At 50.2% G+C, this 20,741-nt stretch overlaps 1 protein-coding gene across 1 annotated transcript; it reads right to left on the reverse strand.

Moving 5' to 3' along the window:
- Positions 1–430: 430 nt before the first annotated feature.
- On the reverse strand, positions 431–15,001 carry KRT77 (keratin 77). The gene is made up of 9 exons (XM_039471816.2): positions 14,372–15,001; positions 9,211–9,425; positions 7,580–7,640; positions 6,579–6,674; positions 5,446–5,610; positions 3,575–3,700; positions 3,242–3,462; positions 2,769–2,803; positions 431–2,265 (listed from the first exon to the last, which is right to left on the reverse strand). The coding sequence occupies exons 1-9, from the start codon at positions 14,927–14,929 to the stop codon at positions 1,997–1,999; spliced, it is 1,746 nt and encodes a 581-aa protein (XP_039327750.1). The 5' UTR covers positions 14,930–15,001; the 3' UTR covers positions 431–1,996.
- Positions 15,002–20,741: the final 5,740 nt, after the last annotated feature.

Raw genomic sequence — 20,741 nt, forward strand, 5'->3', positions numbered from 1 at the left:
TTGGGAGGCCAAGGTTGGAGGATCACCTGAGCTCAGGAGTTCGAGACCAGCCTTGGCAACATGGTGAGATCCCATCTTTATTCAGAAGAAAGAAGAAAATGAGAAGATTAAGAAGATGAAGACCAGGATGAAAACAAAGAGGAAGAGGAAGAAGAAGGAAAAGAGGAAGGAGGAGGAAGAGGAGGAAGAGGGAAAGAAAAAGAAGAAGGAAGAAGAAGAGGAAGAAGGAGGAGGAGGAGAAGGAGAAAGAGAAGGAGGAGGAGGAAGAGGAGGAGGAGGAAGAAGAGGAGGAGAAGGAAGAAGAGAAGGAGGAGGAGCAAGAGGAGGAGGAGAAGAGAGAAGAAAAGAGAAGGAGAAGGAGGGAGAAGAGGAGGAAGGAGAAGAAGAAGGAGAAGAAAAAGAAATAATGCATCTCCTGACCAAACAACAGTTTCAGATCACAGAAAAATTTATTATAGAAATAGCAGAAATGCCACCCCGTGACGGTACAACTTTGAACAAGGAAATGGTGAAGTCACACACACAGCCTAAGAGACCCACACTGAGCCCATCCAATGCCCCAAGAGAATCATGGACTTGGAAGTTGTGTTCGGACTCAGCTAGCAAGTGAAGGTGACACCAGATCTTAGTAGCAAAGCTACATTCCCTCTCTCAAGGCCTGCTAGTTGGCTGATACTTTCTTCTTCCTGGCCTCTCCAACACATCTCAAGCATCTTTCACAAGATTCAAAATTAAGAGTCAAATTCCCACAAAGCACTCACAGCCACAGAGAACAGAAAGCAGGAGGGACTTGAGAGGTCTGGGAAAGGGCATTGAACTGCCTTGTAAAAAAAAAAAAGAAAGAAAGAAAGAAAACAAAAAACGGGCAGCTTCCAGACTGACTAGGGGTTGGAACACTTCCAAGACCCAAATCAGATCCTCAAACTCCTCAGGCTCCAGGCACCTGGATGGAACAGAGCTGGGCTGCATGTACCCACCCAGTGGGGCAATTCTCAGAGTGGGTTATGAAGCAGAGCTCAGGAAGGGTCAAGCTTCCAAAGAATGGAGCTGTCAGGAGGGAACAGAACAGAAGCAGAACATGCCTGCCTGTTCATCAACTCCCCCACCCACTGCTAAAACAGGCTTCCCTCTGGGCAAGGATTCGTGATCCCATGCTCTGAAATACTCCCGCCTTGAGTTGTTTACACAGGGGAGAATGCTTCCTGACACAGGGGTTCAGAATCAGGGCAGTTGCCCACTTGATGTAGGCAGCAAATCTATACTCTCCATCAATATGACAGTATGTGGCTATGAACCAAGAGGCAGGAACAGGCCGCTGGTGCAGGGGTTTCTCTTACCGAGCCAGCTTGCCCTGCAATCAGCAACTTCCCCCAAGGGGATTACGTTGTAGCCCCGGAGGTAGGGGGGTGGATTCCTGTTCGCAGAGCAGCCCGGGTGCAGCAAAGGGAGCCTGGGGCTGAGACACCAGCTCTCCATGATGCGCCTTGTCTCTGCTCTACAGGTACTTTCCCTCCTTGCCAAACTAGATGCCTGGGTGTCTTTTAGCATTGAGGATCGATGCCTAGCTGCAGTGGCTTGCGCTGGGGCATAAGGGCATTCTACCTGGAGGCAGAGGAGTGATAACAATGCCTTCTCCCTACTCTGCCCACTCACACAGCCTCTGCCTCTAACTGGAATGTTTCTGCTCACCCTGAGCTACCAATCCTCCCAAAAAGGTGGGAGCAGGAACAGCAGCAGGGCCAGCGGAGCGGAGAGTCTGGGTGCGCATGTGGCTAGCTGTGACTTCGACTGCAAGCCAGTGCCCTCCAAAGAGAGAGCTGCTGTTTTTGGACTTAGGCACCCTGCTTCCCCATTAGAGTCGAATTTATTGGCAAAATTGCTGAGACCCATCAAGAAAAGGGAACAAAAGGGGGTCGGAAGGGCGTGGAGGGGAGGGGCTTGAGGAGAGTGGGGCGAGGGTGCAGGGGCGAGGTGTGGCCGGAGCAGAGCGAGGCTGCTACTCTAGGATCCGCCTGTGGGAGGTGTTGGTGGAGGTCTGGATGATCTGCACGCGCGAGGATCCCCGGCCGCTTCTGCCGCTCCCTCCGTAGCTCCCGCCGCCGCTTCCGTAACCGCCTCCACTGCCCCCTCGTGAGCCGCCTCCGCCGTAACTTCTTCCGCCGCCCCCGCGGGAGCTGTCCCCGCCATAGCCCCCGCCGCTGCCGCCGCCGTAGCCTCCTGCGCCATAGCTGCCGCCGCTGATGCTCACCTGGCTGTTCTGCACCGCTGTGGGGAGAGGACCGTGCGCCCGGAGTCAGAGGGACCGGGCAGGGCCCCCGCCTGCACCCGCCCCAGCACCTGCAGCCTCCTCCATCCTCGATCACCCATGGCATCGACTTGCTAACCGATGCATTGAAAGTTGAAAGTGTTCCCACTTGAAAAGTATTCTTCACACTATAAAGGGATGCCAGGGTGCCTCTCAGCAACACATATTCGTTGTTGATTGAATATATACCCTGAAGAGTTCTAGCCACTGCTGATTCCTAGGCATCATAACAATTAAAATAAGCAGACCTGCTTATTTATTTTGAATGAATTATTTTATTTTGAATTCATTCATTTATTTTGAATGAATTCTTCCAAGCTTTGTCATTACACTTACTTACTTCGATGACCGTTGTACAGAACTGGAAGCCAACATGCCAGACTTTCAGTTCTCTGCTGGCCACCCCCCACCCTCCCTCCACCCGGCACCGCCAGCCTCTCTGTCCCTGGGCTCTGCTACTTACAGATGCTCACGTGGCTCTGCAGCTCTCCTGACATCCTGTAAAACCAAAGCATGCGGTCAGCCAGACCTAAGGAGCCTGGGGAGAGAAAGTGGTGGCCCAAGGACATCCAGAGCAGAGGTATCCCCAAGCCTTAGGGAAATTTGTGTGCATGAGCAGAGGTCAGGAAGCCAGTGGGGCGGAGAGAATTTTCAGCGTTTTCATGAAGCCTTTTAGTATTGGGGTGAATACCTAGCTTCAGTGGCTTGGGTTGGGGTATAAGGACATTCTACTTCGAGGCAGAGGAATGATAACAATGACTTCTCCCCACCCTGCCCACTCACACAGCCTCTGTCCCTAATTTGAATGTTTCTGCTCACCCTGGGCTACCAATCTTCCCAAAAAGGTGGGGTTCATCTTTTCTCCAAGTTGCCAGTCCCACAGCTTTGTGTGTGCATCTCGAGCCTTGGCCCCAGGAACACAACTGCCAGACCCACCTGCTCTCCTCGCCCTCCAGCAGCTGGCGGTAAGTGGCGATCTCCACGTCCAGGGACAGCTTGGCCCCCAGCATGGCCTGGTAGTCACGCAGCAGCCGGGCCAGCTCCTCCTTGGACTGCTGCAGGGCCTCCTCCAAGTCCTGCAGCTTCTGCCGGGCATCCTGGAGGGCCCGCTCGCCTCTCTCCTCGGCATCCGAAATGAGCGAGTGCATCTGTTCGATCTGCTCCAGAGACAGTTGGAGACCATTTTGGGGTTGTGTTTCCAGAGCCCGATTTGGCCGGGTGTTGTGGGAGGCGCAGGGCTTGGTCAGCCCTCCCCGAGCACCATCCTACCTGTTTCTTCATGCTGCTGATCTCTGCCTGCAGCCTCTGGACCATGCGGTTGAGCTCTGCAATCTCCATCTTGCTGTTCTTCAGGTCGTCTCCATGTCTCCCCGCTGTGATCTGGAGTTCTTGGTACTAGGGGCCAAAGGCAGCATCATGGTCAGCATGTGCTGCCCACCACAAGCCCCTCAAGGAGGGAGGAGGTCTGGGCCACTCTTCCCTGGGAGATTCCCACCCCCCTTGAGCTGAGGTGGGCCCCACACACACACTCCCAACTGTACCAAACCTCCCTCACCCGAGCTGCAAACACATGTACACATGCACATCATGCCCAGCCTCCTGCTTTCCCATCAGTCTCTGGGCAGACTCTCATCCCAGCCAGGCAAATTTGCTTCATGATGCCCTTTCTACCTCCTTTTCGCACATCTAAGCCTTCACGCTGGTCCTTACCCACACCGAGACCCCCTCACTCTTTCCACCACACCATACCTCCCAGCCCTTTACCAGTATGATCTCCCTAGCAGTCAGTCAGGACCTCATGTGTTCAGAGGCCCTCCACGTGCTCTACATTCCGTCTCATTTCCCCTCCATCTCTGTTTCTGGGTCTATATTGCCCCAACAGTCAAAACACCACCCCCAGGACAGGGCTCTGAAGGGGGTGGGGGCAGCGTCGACTCAAGGGAATCTGCATTCTGCTGTTTTCACTATTGGCCATCCGCCTCCCAGTCTAATGCCAAAATCCATTCCATCCCAGAACACTGTCCACAGGACAGTGGGACAGAGGTCAGCCAGGATTGGAGTTGGCCACAGATCATCCAAAAGCCGATCATCAAGTGCTAGTTGTTCAGAATTCAGTGACTGGACTGTCAGCTAGACTCTTTCAACCAGAGGCTTCACCATCCAAAAAGATCCGGGTCAATTTATAGTAAAGAAGTAACCAACAATGTGCCTAGCAACTTAGCCACATAGAGGTAGATCTAAGAAGGTGGGGGGGGGGGTGTAGTCTTACAACATAATGCCAGGCTGTTAAAAATGTGGCAGATTATTTAGTGTCACAGAAAGCTATCCATATGGGATAAGTAAAAGGGAAAGTACAGCCTGGCCAACACGGCGAAACACTATCTCTACTAAAAATACAAAAATTAGCTGGGTGTGGTGGTGCGCCTGTAATCCCAGCTACTCAGGAGGCTGAGGCAGGAGAATCGCTTGGACCCAGGAGGCAAATGTTGTAGTGAGCGAAGATCACTCCACTGCACTCCAGCCTGGGAGACAGAGCGAGACTCCATCTCAAAAAAAAAAAAAAAAAAAGACGAGAGAGAGAGAGAAAAAACATTTTTAAAAAGTATATTTTAATGGATAACATTACTTTTAAAAGAATAAAAATCATTGTAGTGGTGAGGGGAATGGGTTTGTAGACACACACCCGAGTTTAAGCTCTGGCTCTGCCGTTTACTAGCTACAAGGTCTTAGGGAAATTAAGTAATCTCACGCTCTATATTATCTATTATAAAATGGTGATAATGAAATTCTTATCTCATTGGTTGTTGTAAGGATTAAATGAAATACTATGTATTACGTAAAGCACTTTTTGCAGTGCCTAACACATACGAGTTCTCAATAAATGTTTACTTTTAATTAAAAGTAATGGCAAGAACCTCAATTACTTTTGTGCCACCCTAATAGCAACAAAGACCTGGTAGAAGAGATATTAACACATTAATAGTGGTACTGAGAGATGGGTAATCTTTACATGTCATTTCTAGAATTTGTATAACAAACATATTTTACTTCAGAAATAAGAGAAAGACAATGCAATAAGAGAAAGACAATTCTGGGAAGAATCTGTTTTTCTGGGCACCAGGTCTGGGGGCCACACCCACCTTGGTCTGGTACAGAGCTTCAGCCTCGTCCTTGCTCCTCTGTGCAATCAGCTCGTACTGAGTCCGCACTGCGTCGATGATGCTGTCCAGGTCCAGGGAGCGGTTATTGTCCATGGACAGGATGACATTGGTGTCGCTGATGTGAGTCTGCATCTGAGACAGCTCCTGCAAGGCATGGCGTGCAGGCTGACTCCTTCCATTCTCCTCGGGGGGCCTCAGTTTTCCTCTGCTGCCCCCTCAAGGCTCTTGGGGGAAGCCAGAGGCCTGGGCCAGGTAGTCTTGGGGAAACGCTCTTGAAATTGTTGTGATGAGAGATCATGGAGACAGTCTTAACTGCCTCCAGGGAGAAGGAAGGAGCCTGAGCCCGGAGCCCTTCAGATCCCATCTCCCCATCCCACCTCTCCTGCAGCCACTACTCTGCCTTGCTCTGACTTGGCCACCATCATGAGCTGGGGCCCTTGGCAGGCATGCTTGCTCCTGGAAACCATATGGGCTCTCCGAGGCAGTAGAATGGACTTCAGTTGGGGAGCCACTTGGACTTCTGAGTCTTGGCTCTACCACTGACTAGCTAGGTAGCCAAGCTAGTAATTTAGCCCCTCAGTGCCTTAGTTTTCCCATCTGTAGAATGGAGATACCCACAACATAAGCCTCTAACACAGCATCTGGCCCAGAGCAGGAACCCCCAAGTTAGACACAGGCAAAAGAGGGCTGAGTGGCGGAGTGTTTGATCCCTCACCACTAAGGTCAGGATCCGCTCCCTGTAGGACTCACACTGTCACTTCCCGCAGAGTTCCCTAACAGCTCCATCAACTCCCCAGAATGAATGAAGATTTCTGCTTGGTTTTGCCCCTATGTGACTTGTTGATTTCCCAGACAGATTGGAAGCCGGGAACCAGGGACAGTTTCACCTCCACCTAACTCGGGATTCTCCCAGCCTTCCATCTCCATGACCCCAACCTGGGGATTCTGAGGACTGGGGTGGAGAGGATACCTGACTCCAGGCCCACAGAGTCGGGGTACCTCAGGAGATAAGTCCCTAGTGGGTAGTGCTGAGTTTCAGGCCTTGCCTTACAGCCCATACTTCCTGTGAGATGTGAGAAAAGAAAGAGGGTTCTTATAAAGGCTTCACTCACCGTCAGAAACAAATGTTTCAAGAAATTGACCTCCCCAGTCAGAGTGTCCACCCTGGACTGCAGGTCCACTTTGCTCACATAAGCCGCATCCACATCCTGAAGAGCAGGCAGAAACAGTTTGACTTTATTGCCCAGGCATTCCCTGCCTCCAGCTCACTGGATGGCTCAGACAAGTAGCAGAGCCACTCTAGGTTTATTTCCTTACTTAAAAAATTCATCGGGGCCGGGCGCGGTGGCTCAAGCCTGTAATCCCAGCACTTTGGGAGGCCGAGGCGGGTGGATCATGAGGTCAAGAGATCGAGACCAGCCTGGTCAACATGGTGAAACCCCGTCTCTACTAAAAATACAAAAAATTGGCTGGGCATGGTGGCACGTGCCTGTAATCCCAGCTACTCAGGAGGCTGAGGCAGGAGAATTGCCTGAACCCAGGAGGCGGAGGTTGCGGTGAGCCGAGATCACGCCATTGCACTCCAGCCTGGGTAACAAGAGCGAAACTCCGTCTCAAAAAAAAAAAAAAAAAAAAAAAATCATCTTCTCTCTCAAATAAAGGACCCACAAGTCCCGGCTTTCCTGGCCAGAAGGAGATGTGACACCGACCTCCACATTCCAGTCAGTCACACCCAACACCTCAGGTCCTTCCCCGTGTCCCAAGGCCACAAATAACGGACACTCGAAAGTGTCTGTAGTCACAACAGCTAGTGTTTATTGACTGCTAGGGGTGTGCAGGCACAGTAGTAAGAACTTATTAAGCATCATTTCATCCAAACCGGCCATTTCACTTAATTTCACTTTGGGGACCCCAGAGAGATAAGAACTCAAAGGCTTCCTAAAGAGTCATTATCAGTGTGGGTTCCAGTGTAAGGGCTCTGCATTCAGGCATCACACATGGCAAGCTGGCCCCAGAGGCCACCCTGCCCTTGTACAGAGCATCCCACAGGGATTCCTCACTCCCCTCAGCCTCCTGGGTCCACAGCCACCCTTGGGATGCCTCTTTCCCTCACCTTCTTCAGGACAACAAAGTCATTCTCACTGCCAGTCCTCTTGTTGATTTCATCCTCATACCTGTCGAGGGAGGCAAGGAATACAGACAGGCTGCAGGCTGACCTTCGCTGCCTGAGGTTTCTCCTCTCAGCAGAAAGCTTGGACATCCCCAAACCTTTGCTGTCCTGGACTCAGAGAACCCTGCTAAAGGTGCTGGCTGTCCATTGCCAGAGGCTGGCATTCTCATGGATGAGGGCAGAGCCAACTCCTGGGTCTCTGGGCCAACAGAGGGGACCCCAGGCTAACATGGAAAACCCAGAGCCACAGAGAATGCCCCTGCAATGTCTTTTTATCTTAATGTTTTACCTTTGTAAATGTGTCAAACTCATTCATTCTTTAAAGTTGAGAACATGAAATCACAACTACGTTTACTAATTTTTTTTTTTTTTTTTGAGACAGAGTTTTACTCTTACGGGCCAGGCTGGAGTGCAGCAGTGCAATCTTGGCTCACTGCAATGTCCGCCTTCCAGATTCAAGCGATTCTCCTGCCTCAGACTCCCGAGTAGCTGGGACTACAGGCACCCACCACCACACTTGGCTAATTTTTTTGTATTTTCAGTAGAGACAGGGTTTTACCGTGTTGGCCAAGATTATCTCAATCTCCTGACCTCGTGACCCGCCCGCCTTGGACTCCCAAAGTGCTGGGATTACAGGCATGAGCCACTGCGCCCGGCCCTTACTAAATATTTTTAAAGAGAAAAAATTTAACCTACAATTCTGTTCCCCGCCCCCCACCGGCACCTCCAGTGTGGATTTCATTTCTCCCTTGTTGACTCACACACACTTGGACCTCCACTGGCACGACACAGTAAGCTTGCCAAGGTGATTGGGGAGAAGCACCCTGCACCCCACTTTGGGAAGCAGAGGGAGGGAGAGGCTCAGCTGCCTGCACAGCCCAGGAGCAGCTGATGTGAAATTCAACTACTCCTGTGACCCTTACTGTTTGTAGTCAAAATAGCGAGTGTTTATTGACCACTAGGGGTGTGCAGGCACAGTGCTAAGAATTTATTAAGCATCATTTCATCCAGACCGGCAATTCTCAAAGTGTGGTCCCCAATCGACGAGCATCAGCATCACTTGGAAACATGGGAGAAGTACAAACATTCTTGCCCCACCCTGGATCTGCTGCATAAAAAACCTGAGGGGCAGAGCCCAGCAATTTGATTCCAGCAAACTGCTGCATGCTCAAGTTTGAGAACCACAGATCTACCCACAACAATCCAACGAGGGAGGTTCTTGCTATCCCACATCACCAATGTGAAAACTAGAGGCTAAAAAGATGAATTTGGGGCAGCTAATCAGTGGCAGAGCCCACATTGGAACTCAGGCTTATTTGGCTCCAACCTCCATGAACCTATCCTGCCCCTCCCCACCCAATACTATTGGCAGTGGGCCCCCAGTATCATTCTACCTGGGTTGCCACATACAAAACAGCGCCTCCTGCAGTTGTGCAGTGGAAAGCCTGCATGCCCTGTCCTCCCCGCTCCCTGCCACACCCTTACACATAAACACTGAAGCAGAATGTCTTGCTCCTGTGACCAGTTTCCAGCCATGCTCCTTCTCCCCTGCTTTGCCCTGCCTGGAGTCTCACTTGCTCTTGTAGTCCTCCACGACATCCTGCATGCTCCTGACCTCCGTGTTCTGGCGCATCCGCTCTGCATTGAGAAAATCCACCTGCCTCTGCAGGCCACCAATGTAGCTCTCCAAGAGCGGCTCCAGGTTGTTGGTCCAAGTTGAGGTGTTCACCTGCTGCAGCAACTCCCATTTTGTTTGCAGCACCTGGTTCTGCTGCTCCAGGAATCGCACCTAAGAGCAAGAGACCCCAGTCCACCCCAGGCCAGGGGTCAGAGCAGCTCCCCCATGAGTAGTGAGATCCATAGCCCCACAACACATCCAGACCTCAGAGAATCAGGATGGCCCCTCCAAAGATCAGAGACCTTCCTTTTCTCTGGGATCGAGACTCACAGAGGGCAAGGTGGTTTCTGACGACCAATGGCTGTAAGGTCAACTTGCCTGAAATTAACACTAAACTCGCTCTGGCTTTGAAGGTAAACCACCCCCAACAGTGTGCCTTCATTTACATCACAGAGAGCTCAGCCTCCACACTCAATTTATCCATGCCAACCTAAGGAAATAGTGTTTCAGAGCATCTGAGACACTGGCGAGCCCAAGGTCTCCTTTCACTTTGTGATCAAAATGCGTTATGTGATAGAGGAGAGGAAGCAAGAAGAGAGGAGGATCAATTTCGCTTAGAACATCAAACGAATTCCTGAGCAAACTTGCTTGGGTGCCCCTGCCCTGCAACCACCACCACCGCTGCTGTCTGCCAAGATGTTGGTCAGGAAAGTAACTCATTTAAATGCTTTTACAACGAAGACAGAATATTAAGGCAAATGTTCTCTTTTTTTTTTTTTTTTTTCAGTCTAACGCGTTCAAGTGCCCCAAAGTGAGGACTTTGGGTTTTCAGGTGTTTGAGAACTACCCACTTTTTTATTTCCCGGGAAATGGAGAGTAGACACCACTCAGTATTTTCACCGCCTCTTCTCCCAAAACTGTGGATACAAAGGTTAGATACGGGGTCCAGTGAGGTGGCTGGCTGTGCAAAGTGCATGGCTTGTCCTTCGCATGGTAATGAGCAGCATCCCCCTTTCTTCTGCCGGTTACACACTGTGGAGCCTCCGCTCCAATGCGCTGACGGAAGCAGTGGTGCAGCCTCTGGACTCTGCTCTGGGGCACGCGGGAGCGCACGCGCAAAAACACACACCCGCCGCAATCTGACTCCTTTATACTGGTGCCTCCCCTGGGCAAGCGCAAAGGGGTAAACCCACTGCTTTGTGTGGTCAGAATGGAACCCTGAAGACACTCCCCTCCTATGTGACACTAACAAGGGTCCCCCAAGTTCCCCGGCCCTTGAGACTCTGCCCGTCTGAGCGGCCAACGCTAGTTAGCTCCCTTTGGATTCTGACTCTAGGCTGGAAAATGTTTGCAGACAGCACCATCTCCCATGGCTCATTTTTGCTAGCCTTATCAAAGCAAGAGATTAGGCAATCAGCTCTCCCAGGCTTGTCAGCAGAGCTTACAACACCATGAGAAATTCCTGCCACTCTCTTATTTTTACTCTGTGGTGGCACTCCCAGGGCGTGGAGAAATCAATTCAGCCCTCGTTCACTGTGCTCAGTGGCAGCGGCGTTGTAGGGACCAAAAGAAAGAATCTTGTGGTCCCGTGGAGAGTCTCCTCATAAAACAATGAGGGAGCGGTGAGACAACTCTGAGTGCCCTGGCTGTAGCCCAGGTACCCACCCGCAGTATCCCAGCAGCTCAGAGAAGATATTGTGGGTCCCATCAAGCCACCCAAACTGCAAATGCAGAATCTGGCTACAGGGAGTACCTTAAGCACAAGACCATCGGTGAAAGCCATTGTGTTTTTACCCCAGGTTTCTCAAAACACTCTTGGTCTGTGTCCCACCAGCAAAACTCAAGGGCAGCTCAGCGAGCACAGATGGAATGAGGCATGCTGCTGAGCTGCCTTCTCACCCACCCTCTACTTCAGTGGCCTCCCCTACACAGGGACCTCCCAGTGCCCCCAGCACCCAGGTCTTCCTAACTCTGCCCAGCAAACTCCTACTCACCCTTAGCCCTCAGTTGAGGTGGCATCCTACCAGTGTGACCCCTTGGCAGCCCCTTGTTCCTTCCCTTTCTAGATCCTCTGAGACTTGCAGTCATGTGGCAGTGTATGAGCATCTGTGTCCCAGGCTGCACTGAGACCCCATGAGGGCAGGCCTATGTCTACTTTGTTCTTCGGAGGACGCGGTGGACCCATGGACACGCAACGCCCAACACAGAGAAGACAAAAAGTGCTGTGCACTCATGAAGTGCAGAGGTTTTAGAATTGCCTGCTGCTGTGGGCTCTCCAGGCCACTCGCCACCCCTGGCATAGAGGCCTAAGGGTCAGCTAAGCAAGGCCAGACCAGTGTCCAGGGGAAAAGCTGGGCCCCTCCTTTCCTTCCTGAGGCCCTGTCCCCTTGTCACTGGTTCTAGAAAGCCTTTGGCTCCATATCCACTCTCTGGGCACCCAGCCCTGACCCCTGAGGGGCTGACCCTATTTGTCATCCGGCAACTATTTATTGAGCATTTCTCATGTGCCAGGCACTATTCTGGGTGCTAGGGATTCGGTAATAAACAAAACAGACAAAATCCCTGCTTTCTACAAGTTCACATTCTACTTAGAGGATAACTGTGACAAAATCATCATGCCACAAACACAGTGCCTCACAGGGCTTCAGGGATTATGGAGTAACACAGGGCTGGGGCATAGGAATGCAGAGGTGGTGGTCAGGAAGGTCCCCACTGAAACTGTAGCATCTGAGCAAAGACCCACAGGAGGTGAGACAGGAAACCGGGCCTCTCTTTGAGGGCAAGAGTTCCAAGCAGAGGGAACAACCAGTGCAAAGACCTGGAGACAGAACCAAGCCTTGGATGCTGGTGAGCTAGAGGAGAGCAGAAGAGGCAGGGGGCCGCAGAACACTGCAGACAGCAATAAGTTGGCGCCCTGGGGCTATTTTCCAGGCCTCACTCCGTTCGCTAGCCATTGCAGCCTGAAAGCCGTTCCACACAGGGAGGGCAATGTGATTTGATTCCACAAATGCAAGTGTGGGGTTAGCAGCAGCTGTGAGTTGAAGGGCAGATCATATAGGACCTCATATGATTTGGGCTTTTCTTCCAATTGAGACAAGAAGGCATTGAAGGGTTCCAGTGGAAGAACCGTGTGACAAGCCTTTAAAGGACGGCTCTGCTGCAGTGTCGAGAATAGACTATACAGGGTCAAGGGCGAAAGTAGGAAGACCAGTTTGGAAAGCAGAATCAGAAGTCACCTGTCATAGAAGCCTTCTCCCTTCCAGCCAGGCTACAGCCCACCTGGCTGAGGAGCCTCTCCTCATAGTCATCATAGGCCATGCCCTTAGAAGGACAGGAGGCCAAGATCTCCTGCATGTTAGCCTCTGCCCTCTGCCCCATGCTACACAACTGGCAGACACCCTGTTCATGGCAGGGGCCATCATCGGATGAGCCTCAGGAGGTCAGTTGCCAGTGGCCTCTGGTCATTTCCCAGCCCTCTCTTCTCCTTGCTCCTCTCTTGGCCCAGCCATGACCTCCCAGTAGCGACTCCTTGCTCCAGTGAAACCCTCTGACCTCTGCCTGTGCCTGAAGTGTGGTGATACTTAGCCAAATTTCCCACGCAGCATAATCAGAAGCCACGAGGGCACACTGCTGTGTTGTGCTCCTTTTCAGCAGCCTCTGGGCCTCAGCACAACCACCCTCCCCCACCCACTCACACACTGTCCCATTCCCAGCATCTGCCCAGGTATCAGAGGTCTGCCCTGCCACCCAGCGTGGCCTCTGGCCACAGCTACCCTGCAGTCAGGCCACAGGTCAAGCCTGGCCTCAGCACTGAACTTCTGTGGGGACTGAGGGAAAGTCACTGAGTGTGCAAGTGGCCCTGGTGCTCCGTGGGGCTTCCCACTGCATCCCTGAAGGCAAAGTTCATCCTGGGGAGGTACCAGTGGCCGCTATGCCTCCACCTCCAGACAAAAGGAGATGTAAGGGTAGGTTCTTCACCACGGCTAGCTTACCAGTCTCTGCTGCTGCTGGGTACCTAATCTGAAGTTTCAACTGGGAACTAGGGACAGGGGCTTCTGTGTCTCCATCTGGCCCATCCTTAGCCCTCGATGAGCCAAAAGGGGGAACTCAGACAGAACCCCGTATTGCATGCTATTGGCTTTAGCACAGAGAGATACCCACCAAGGGGCATTCACCATGCCCTACCTGCTTCTCCTGCCCTGGCTCTGTGGCTTTATCTCCACTTCTCTCCTGCGCCCCCTGGTATGCCATTTTCTCCAGGAATTGTGACCGTTTGACACCCTACAGGTGTCACACTTTCGTGCCTCCCGGTCCTGCTGCCTGAAAATCCCCTCTGCCCTAAGAACCCATTTAACTCTTCTCCCACTTTCCAGACTCAGCAGGCAGAGCTCATGACACCCTCCTTTGAACTACCATGGCCCAGAGAGTACTACCCTTATTCACACACTTCCCACACACTGTTGTAATTCTCTCCCCTTTAGACGTGGGCTCCTTGGTGGTAGGACCTGTGTCCTAGTCACCTGCAGCACTTGGCACAGTGTCTGACCTATCTAGAAAATATTTGTGGGCTGGATGGGTGGATGGATGCACGGGCGGATAGTTGGGTGGATTGATGGATGAGTGAATGAACAAATAAGTGTGTATGTGTGTGTGTGTGTGTGTGTGTGTAAATGGATTGTGTGGATGGGTGGGTGGGTGGATGGATGGATGAATAGATTGACGAATGAGTGAATGGATGGATCAGTGTGTGTGTGTGTGTGTGTGTGTGTGTGTGTGTGTGTGTAAATGTATTGTGTGGATGGGTATGGGTGGATAGATGTGCGCATCGGTGAATGGGTGGATGGAAAATGAATAATTGTGGAAGTGAATAAGGGTACTACACCATGTATCCATTGAATAGTTTTACACTGCTTATCTCCTTTCCTGCCAAAAGGAAATGATAGAATTAAATCCTGGCAAAAAGTAAAATTGAAGCCCAAATGAGGTAAATTATTTCCTAAGGTCCCAGGTATCACCACCAAGCTGAAGCAGCAAGGTGTGGTGAGAGGCGGCAGGGTGCAATCCCTCTCAGTCATTGGTCAGTGACTAAAGACCCTCCCTGCCCCTTTGGTGCTCACCTTGTCAATGAAGGAGGCAAACTTGTTGTTGAGAACCATAATCTGCTCCCGCTCCCGGGTCTTGATCCTCTGAATTTCAGGGTCCACCTCCAGGTGAAGTGGCTCTAGGAGACTCTGGTTAACAGTCACCTCTTGGATACCCCCAGGAGGACAAGAAGGACCAAACCCCCCAAGCCCAAAATTGCTAGCCCCAAATCCAGCACCCCCAAAACCACCTCCTCCAAAACTACCACCTCCAAAGCCACAAGCCCCAATGCTGCCAACCCTAAAGCCTCTGCCCCCTCCAAATCCTCCTCCTCCCCAACTCTGGCGGAAACCACTGGCACTCCTCTCCACTAGATTAATGGAGATGCTTTTACTGCCACCCAGATTGTAGAGGCTCCTAGAGCCAAACCCCCTTCCATGGCTCCCATATCCACCACCACCACACCTCCCTTGAGCATGACATACAGAACCCACAGCCCGACTCCCACCACCAGAGGCTGCAGAAGAGCTGGTACTATAAACCCGCCTGCTCCTTGAGCTAAAGGCGGACTGAGAACTAAATTGGCGGCTCATGGTTGCTGGAGCATCCAGAGAAGCAGAAAAGAGAAAGAGTCTGGCAGGAAGGAGGCAGAGACCAGAGAGGAAAGGAGATCTGACTCCTTTGGAAGGGATCTGGCTCCGTCTCTCTATATATACACACACACATTGCTGGGCTGGGCACCTTTAGAATCCTGAAAGGGGAGTATTAATGTTTAGTTTGCCTGCCAGCAACATGTGTTTAAAACCTCACACCTATGAGTTGCAGGAATTAGATTGCAGACAAACTTCCCCAACTCGATCATTTATCATTCATCTCCTGCCATTTAGAGATCAGGGTGCAATAATCTCTCAGGATCTTGTTGCTGGAAACTCCTATACAGATTCCCCCCCAAATCATCAGTTCATCTCTTCCTAAGAAACTCCACCATTGAGTTGTTTGTTTCTGGGGTGTGCCTGGGAGATCTGGGGCAAAGGTAGATGGTGTCTAGAGACTTCAGGACCACAGCTGGGACAAAGGTGGAGACACTTTCTGTCATAGCATTGTCCTGGTGGGGCAAAAGTTTTGTTCCGATCTCCCTACACACTGCTTCTGCTCCCTGCGACTGTCATCACCATGCGCACCCCAAGTGTTACCACATGCAAGTGAAGTACTGTGGTCACTGAGTACAAGCGGAGGCCCATGGATTCTGCAAAGGTCATTCATGTTGTACGTTGTTTAATAAGCCTCAGGCTCCTCAAACACAAAGCCACACCAGGTCCTTCAGTACCAAAAGTCTGCGGCTGTAGATTTGTTGAGCATCTACCAGTACCTAATACTGTCTTCTAGACCAGAAGACAAACCATCTCTAACTATCTGTCTTTCTGTCTTATCATTTCCGGCCCTTATAGGTAATACTTTGTAAAATAGAATTAAATGAATTACCTCTTAAAGACAACTTAAAATATATGTGTGTGTGTGTGTGTGTGTGTGTGTATATGTATATTCATATATATATATATGTATATATGTATATATAATCTCCTTTCCTGCCAAAAGGAAATGATAGAATTAAATCCCCGTAAAAAGACAAATTGAAGCCCAAATGAGGTAAATTATTTCCTAAGGTCCCAGGACACACACACACACACACACACACACACACACACACTCCAAGCTCCAATTTTTTTATTTTTTAGATTCAGCAAACAAAACATTGTTTAACTGCTAAAAATAGCAACAGTAGTACTAAGTTTCTAAATGATTACTCTCAAATTCTGTGCTTACCACAAGGCAATAACGAAGCGCTGTGGACCTGCAGTGATCTGTGCCCACTGTCTGACAAGCACTTCCCAGACAGCATCCTGGGGGGAAGCTCATTCAGTGAGCATCAGTGTCTGCCAAAAAAAAAAAAAAAGTGTGTGTTTTCCTCTGGACTCAAGTAGCTGTGGCTTTCATCCAAAATGTAATCATAATTTTTTTAACTTGGGGAAAAATACCCACCCTTAGAAAAATGGCTAAGTGATGGCTTGCCCAATTGGATACAATTATTTGAAATATTCTTTTCGGGCGACTATGCAGCAGTTGGGCCATTTGTGATACTATGTACCATGTTAAAGGGAAAGGATAGACTACATGATGGAGCCTATGCTGTGAACTCATAAGAATTAAGAATGCAGATAAGACCAGGCACAATAGCTCATTCCTGTAATCCCAGCACTGTGGGAAGCCAAGGAGGCTGGATCACTTGAGCCCAGGAGTTCAAAACCAGCCTGGGCAATATGGTGAAATCCCATCTCTACTAAAAATACAAAAAATTAACCAGGTGTGGTAGCACACGCCTATAGTCCCAGATCCCATGGGTCAAGGGGCTGAGGCAGGTGGATTGCTTGAGCCTGGGAAGTGAAGGCTGCAGTGAGCCCTGATTGTGCCACAGCACTCCAGCCTGGGCAACAGAGTGAGACCCTCTCTCAAAAAAAAAATAATAAGACAGACTTTCAAAGTAACTAGAAAGTGAGTTGATTTATTTAGAGACTGTGGGAGGAGCTTTCCTAGTTGTTTTTGTTTTTGTTTTTGTTTTTGTTTGTTTGTTTTTTGAGACGGAGTCTCTCACTGTTGCCCGGGCTGGAGTACAGTGGTGCAATCTCGGCTCCCTGTAACCTCCGCCTTCTGGGTTGAAGTGATTCTCCTGTCTCAGCCTCCCAAGTAACTGGGATTACAGGTGCCCACGACCATGCCTGGCTAATTTTTTGTATTTTTAGTAGAGACCGGGTTTCACCATGTTGGCTAGTTTCACCACTCCTGACTTCAGGTGATCCACCCCGCCTCAGCCTCTCAAAGTGCTGGGATTAAAGGCATGAGCTACCTTGCCCGGCTGAGTTCTCCTGGTATTTTAAATGTCCTTTTCCTTTATGTTCATTGCCATAAATATTTTTGTAAAAGTTGTGGCAGGGCTGGGCGTGGTGGCTTATGCCTGTGATCCTAGCACTTTGGGAGGCCGAGGCGGGTGGATCACAAAGTCAGGAGTTCAAGACCAGCCTGGCCAACATGGTGAAACCTCGTCTCTACTAAAAATACAAAAATTAGCTAGGTGTGGTGGCAGGCGCCCATAACCCCAGCTACTCAGGAGGCTGAAGCAGGAGAATCCTTGAAACCAGAAGGCAGAGGTTGCAGTGAGCCAAGATCGCGCCATTGCACTCCAACTGGGGCCAAAGAGTGAAACTCCGTCGCAAAAAAAAAAAAAAAAAAAAAAAGGTTGTGGCAGAAATCCCGATAGAGGTGAGGAAGAACAGGTGGTAGAAACAAGAGCTGTGTGAGGAGCCGCAGTGAGGAGTCATCCTAGGGCAGGGAAAGTCTCCGAGGGCAGCTCCAAGTTTCCACACCCTCTTCTCATGAACCTCTGCATTCCGTGCTCAGTATCTGTTTAGTGGGTCATCCAGGAAACACTGTGGGATAGAGGAGAGAGTGAGTCTGAAATTTATAAGCAGAATCCCTGCTGCTTGCTGACTGTGTAATCATAGGCAAGATACCTACTCTAGAGTCTCAGACACTTAAGGAGCCAAAGGGTCTATTTCTCAAAGATTCAAAGCTGTAAGTCACACGGGGAGAAAAAAAGCACAGAGCACTAGAATCACTAAACAAGCAAAAATAGCTGCTCACAGAACCTGGTAGGATGACAGCTGCCCTGCTTTGCCTGAGATTTTCACTACTTAAACCAAGATAGTCCTAGGCAAATCAGAACAGTTGGTCACCCTAGTCCTAGGCATCTATGGTCCCCACAACCCTACTCCTAACCCCAAGGTAGGAGCGGGAAGCCAGGGCGTAACCCCCAGCACGGAGTGACAAGGAGAGAACCAGTAGGAGCAGAGGAAGGAAAGGGAGGTGAAGCTTGGGAAAGGGGTAGGTTAATGTAAGAAAGCTGCCTGAAAGCCAGGATTCTGAGTCAGGAATCAGAAAAGAGGCAGAGAGAAGAGAGCAGGGGAAAGAAGCAGGGGTCTGGCCAAGAAAGTGGGGGTTATAATGGAGAAGGGACAGTAGGTCCCAGACAGGAAACAGCAGTGCTGTGGTGAACAGATACCTTGAGTTGGGCATCTTGAAACCCAGCTCTGACTCCTGCCTCTGCCCCTTCCTAGCCCCGCAGCTTGGACACTTGACTCCTTGAACCTCAGTTTCCTGGCCTTTAAATAAAGAAGATAGTAGCCAGCTGGGTGCAGTGGCTCACACCTGAAACCGCAGCACTTTTGGAGGCAGAGGTGGGTGGATCACCTGAGGTCAGGAGTTTGAGACCAGCCTGGCCAACCGTCTCTACTAAAAATACAAAAATCACCCAGATGTGATGGTGCACACTTCTAATCCTAGCTACTCGGGAGGTTAAGGCAGGAGAACCGCTTGTACCCAGGAAGCAGAGGTTGCAGTGAGTCAAGATGGCACCACTGCACTCCAGCCTGGGCAACAGAGGGAGACTCCATCTCAAAATATATATATACACAAAATAGCAGCTTTGCAGAGTGATTATGATAACTAGCTAAGATCAAATGTGGAAGAGCACTTTGTAAACCCCAAGGAGTCATAAAAGTGGGGTTCCTTCCGCCACCTCTTCCTGTGAAACCCCCTCCCTCTCTCCAGCTGTACCACTCACTTTCAACCCCACCTCCCCTTCATGACGAATGCACACAATTAACCCCTTCGAATCTGTCTCTACTGCCACCTAAGCAGATAGGAAGCTCCTTGCCATTGGGATGAAACTTCTTGGACCAGGAGCCCCTTTTCTCCCACAAAGGTGCCTATGGAACTGCTGAGCAGAGTGGGCCAATAACAAAGACCTACCTGCCCGAGCTAAAGTGAGTACACGTGGACAGCTGGGAGAACCAAGAGCTTGGGCCCCACAATTAAGTGCCCCTGGAGTAAAGCCCAGCTCCCCGATGTACCAGTTTTATGATTGAACTAATCACTGAGTTCCCTGAACCCTACTCATCTGACCCCTAAATATAACAGAGCACTTGAAGACAACAAATATTTGAAAAGGCTTGCTCTTATGAGTGGTGGTACCATGTGACTATGGCTATAGCATAGAGATCTAGAGTGCGATGAGAGTGTTTAGAAAGAGAAGCAGCTAGAGAAGCCTTCACAGAAACAAAGGCCAGCTCAAGCTCACCTTGAAGGAAGTGCTGCAGGCCAGTAGGGAGGGTGCTCTGTGGTAGGGGCTGGGACTGGGAAGGATCAGAGAAACTGCTTGTGCCAAGACCTAGAGGAAGGAATGGGCACGTGAGGGGGTGGTATGGGGAAGCCATGAAGAGGCCCCCTTGCCTCGAGGGAGGAACTGGGAAACCCCGAGGCCTGAGGTTGGCTTGGGTCACAGAGGCTACCAGCAATGTCTTTGGGTGGCATTTGTTCAGCACTCACCCAGGTTTCTATATTCTCTCATGCTGCGTATGAGAGTATTCCATTGTGATAAAATAAAAAAGGAAGTCCCAGACAGCAGAGTTTAGACAGCTTCTTTGATCTCTGGCTATAATCAGCTTTCAGCATCCAACGCCAATACCCTAGTCTCCCTCCCGTCAGCTGATGGCCCCTGTGGGGCTGCTGCCATTGCTTGAAGGGCTTGGGAGGGGATGAGGGACACCCTCACTAACTGAGCTTTTAGTGGAGGGTGATGGCTATTCTACTTCCTCAGAAGAAAAAAAAAATTGACTTAAAGTGAAGCATGAGAGAATTTGCTTGTCTCAAAAGAAATGTTTAAACTCAGATCAATATTAGTGGGTAGATAATGTTCCTAAGACAAATCACCATCCCTAAAAGAAACTCCTCAGCTGGTTAGACTGTAGAGAGCAGCAGTTTCTAAACTCACTCACATTGGAATCACCTGGAAAGCTCCAAAATCACTGGTGCCTGGGCCCGTCCCTAAGGGGTGGAGTTTAACTGGTCTGGGGGTCTGGGGCTATAGTCTGGACTTCAGAAATTTTAAAAGGTGGTTTTACTGTACAGCAAGTTTGGGGACGACTGGCTGGAGGAAACAGAAGGACAAATGAAATGGCCTCTTGAGATACCGTTCAGTATTAGGACACAAATGGGACTAATGATCATATAATAATAGTGAACTTCACCAAGTGCTTTCCAGGGACCATGCACTGTGCTGAGTCTATAATATGGAAGGTCTTGTGAAATCTAAATAAGGAAGATATTCTTACTGTGATGTTTATTTTGCAAATGGAGAAAGTGAGACTTGGAAAGAGAACTTGTCCAAGAATACACTAACGAGATTTGAACCCAGGCATTCCCCCTTCGGAACCTGCACTGTGGAAGAGACAGGGTCCTTGGAGACAGATGTGCCCGCTTCCTCCCCTCCCCACCTGCCATCTTAAAAGGAAA

The sequence above is a fragment of the Saimiri boliviensis genome, chromosome 7 (genome assembly GCF_048565385.1).
Source record: "Saimiri boliviensis isolate mSaiBol1 chromosome 7, mSaiBol1.pri, whole genome shotgun sequence".
NCBI lineage: Eukaryota > Metazoa > Chordata > Mammalia > Primates > Cebidae > Saimiri > Saimiri boliviensis.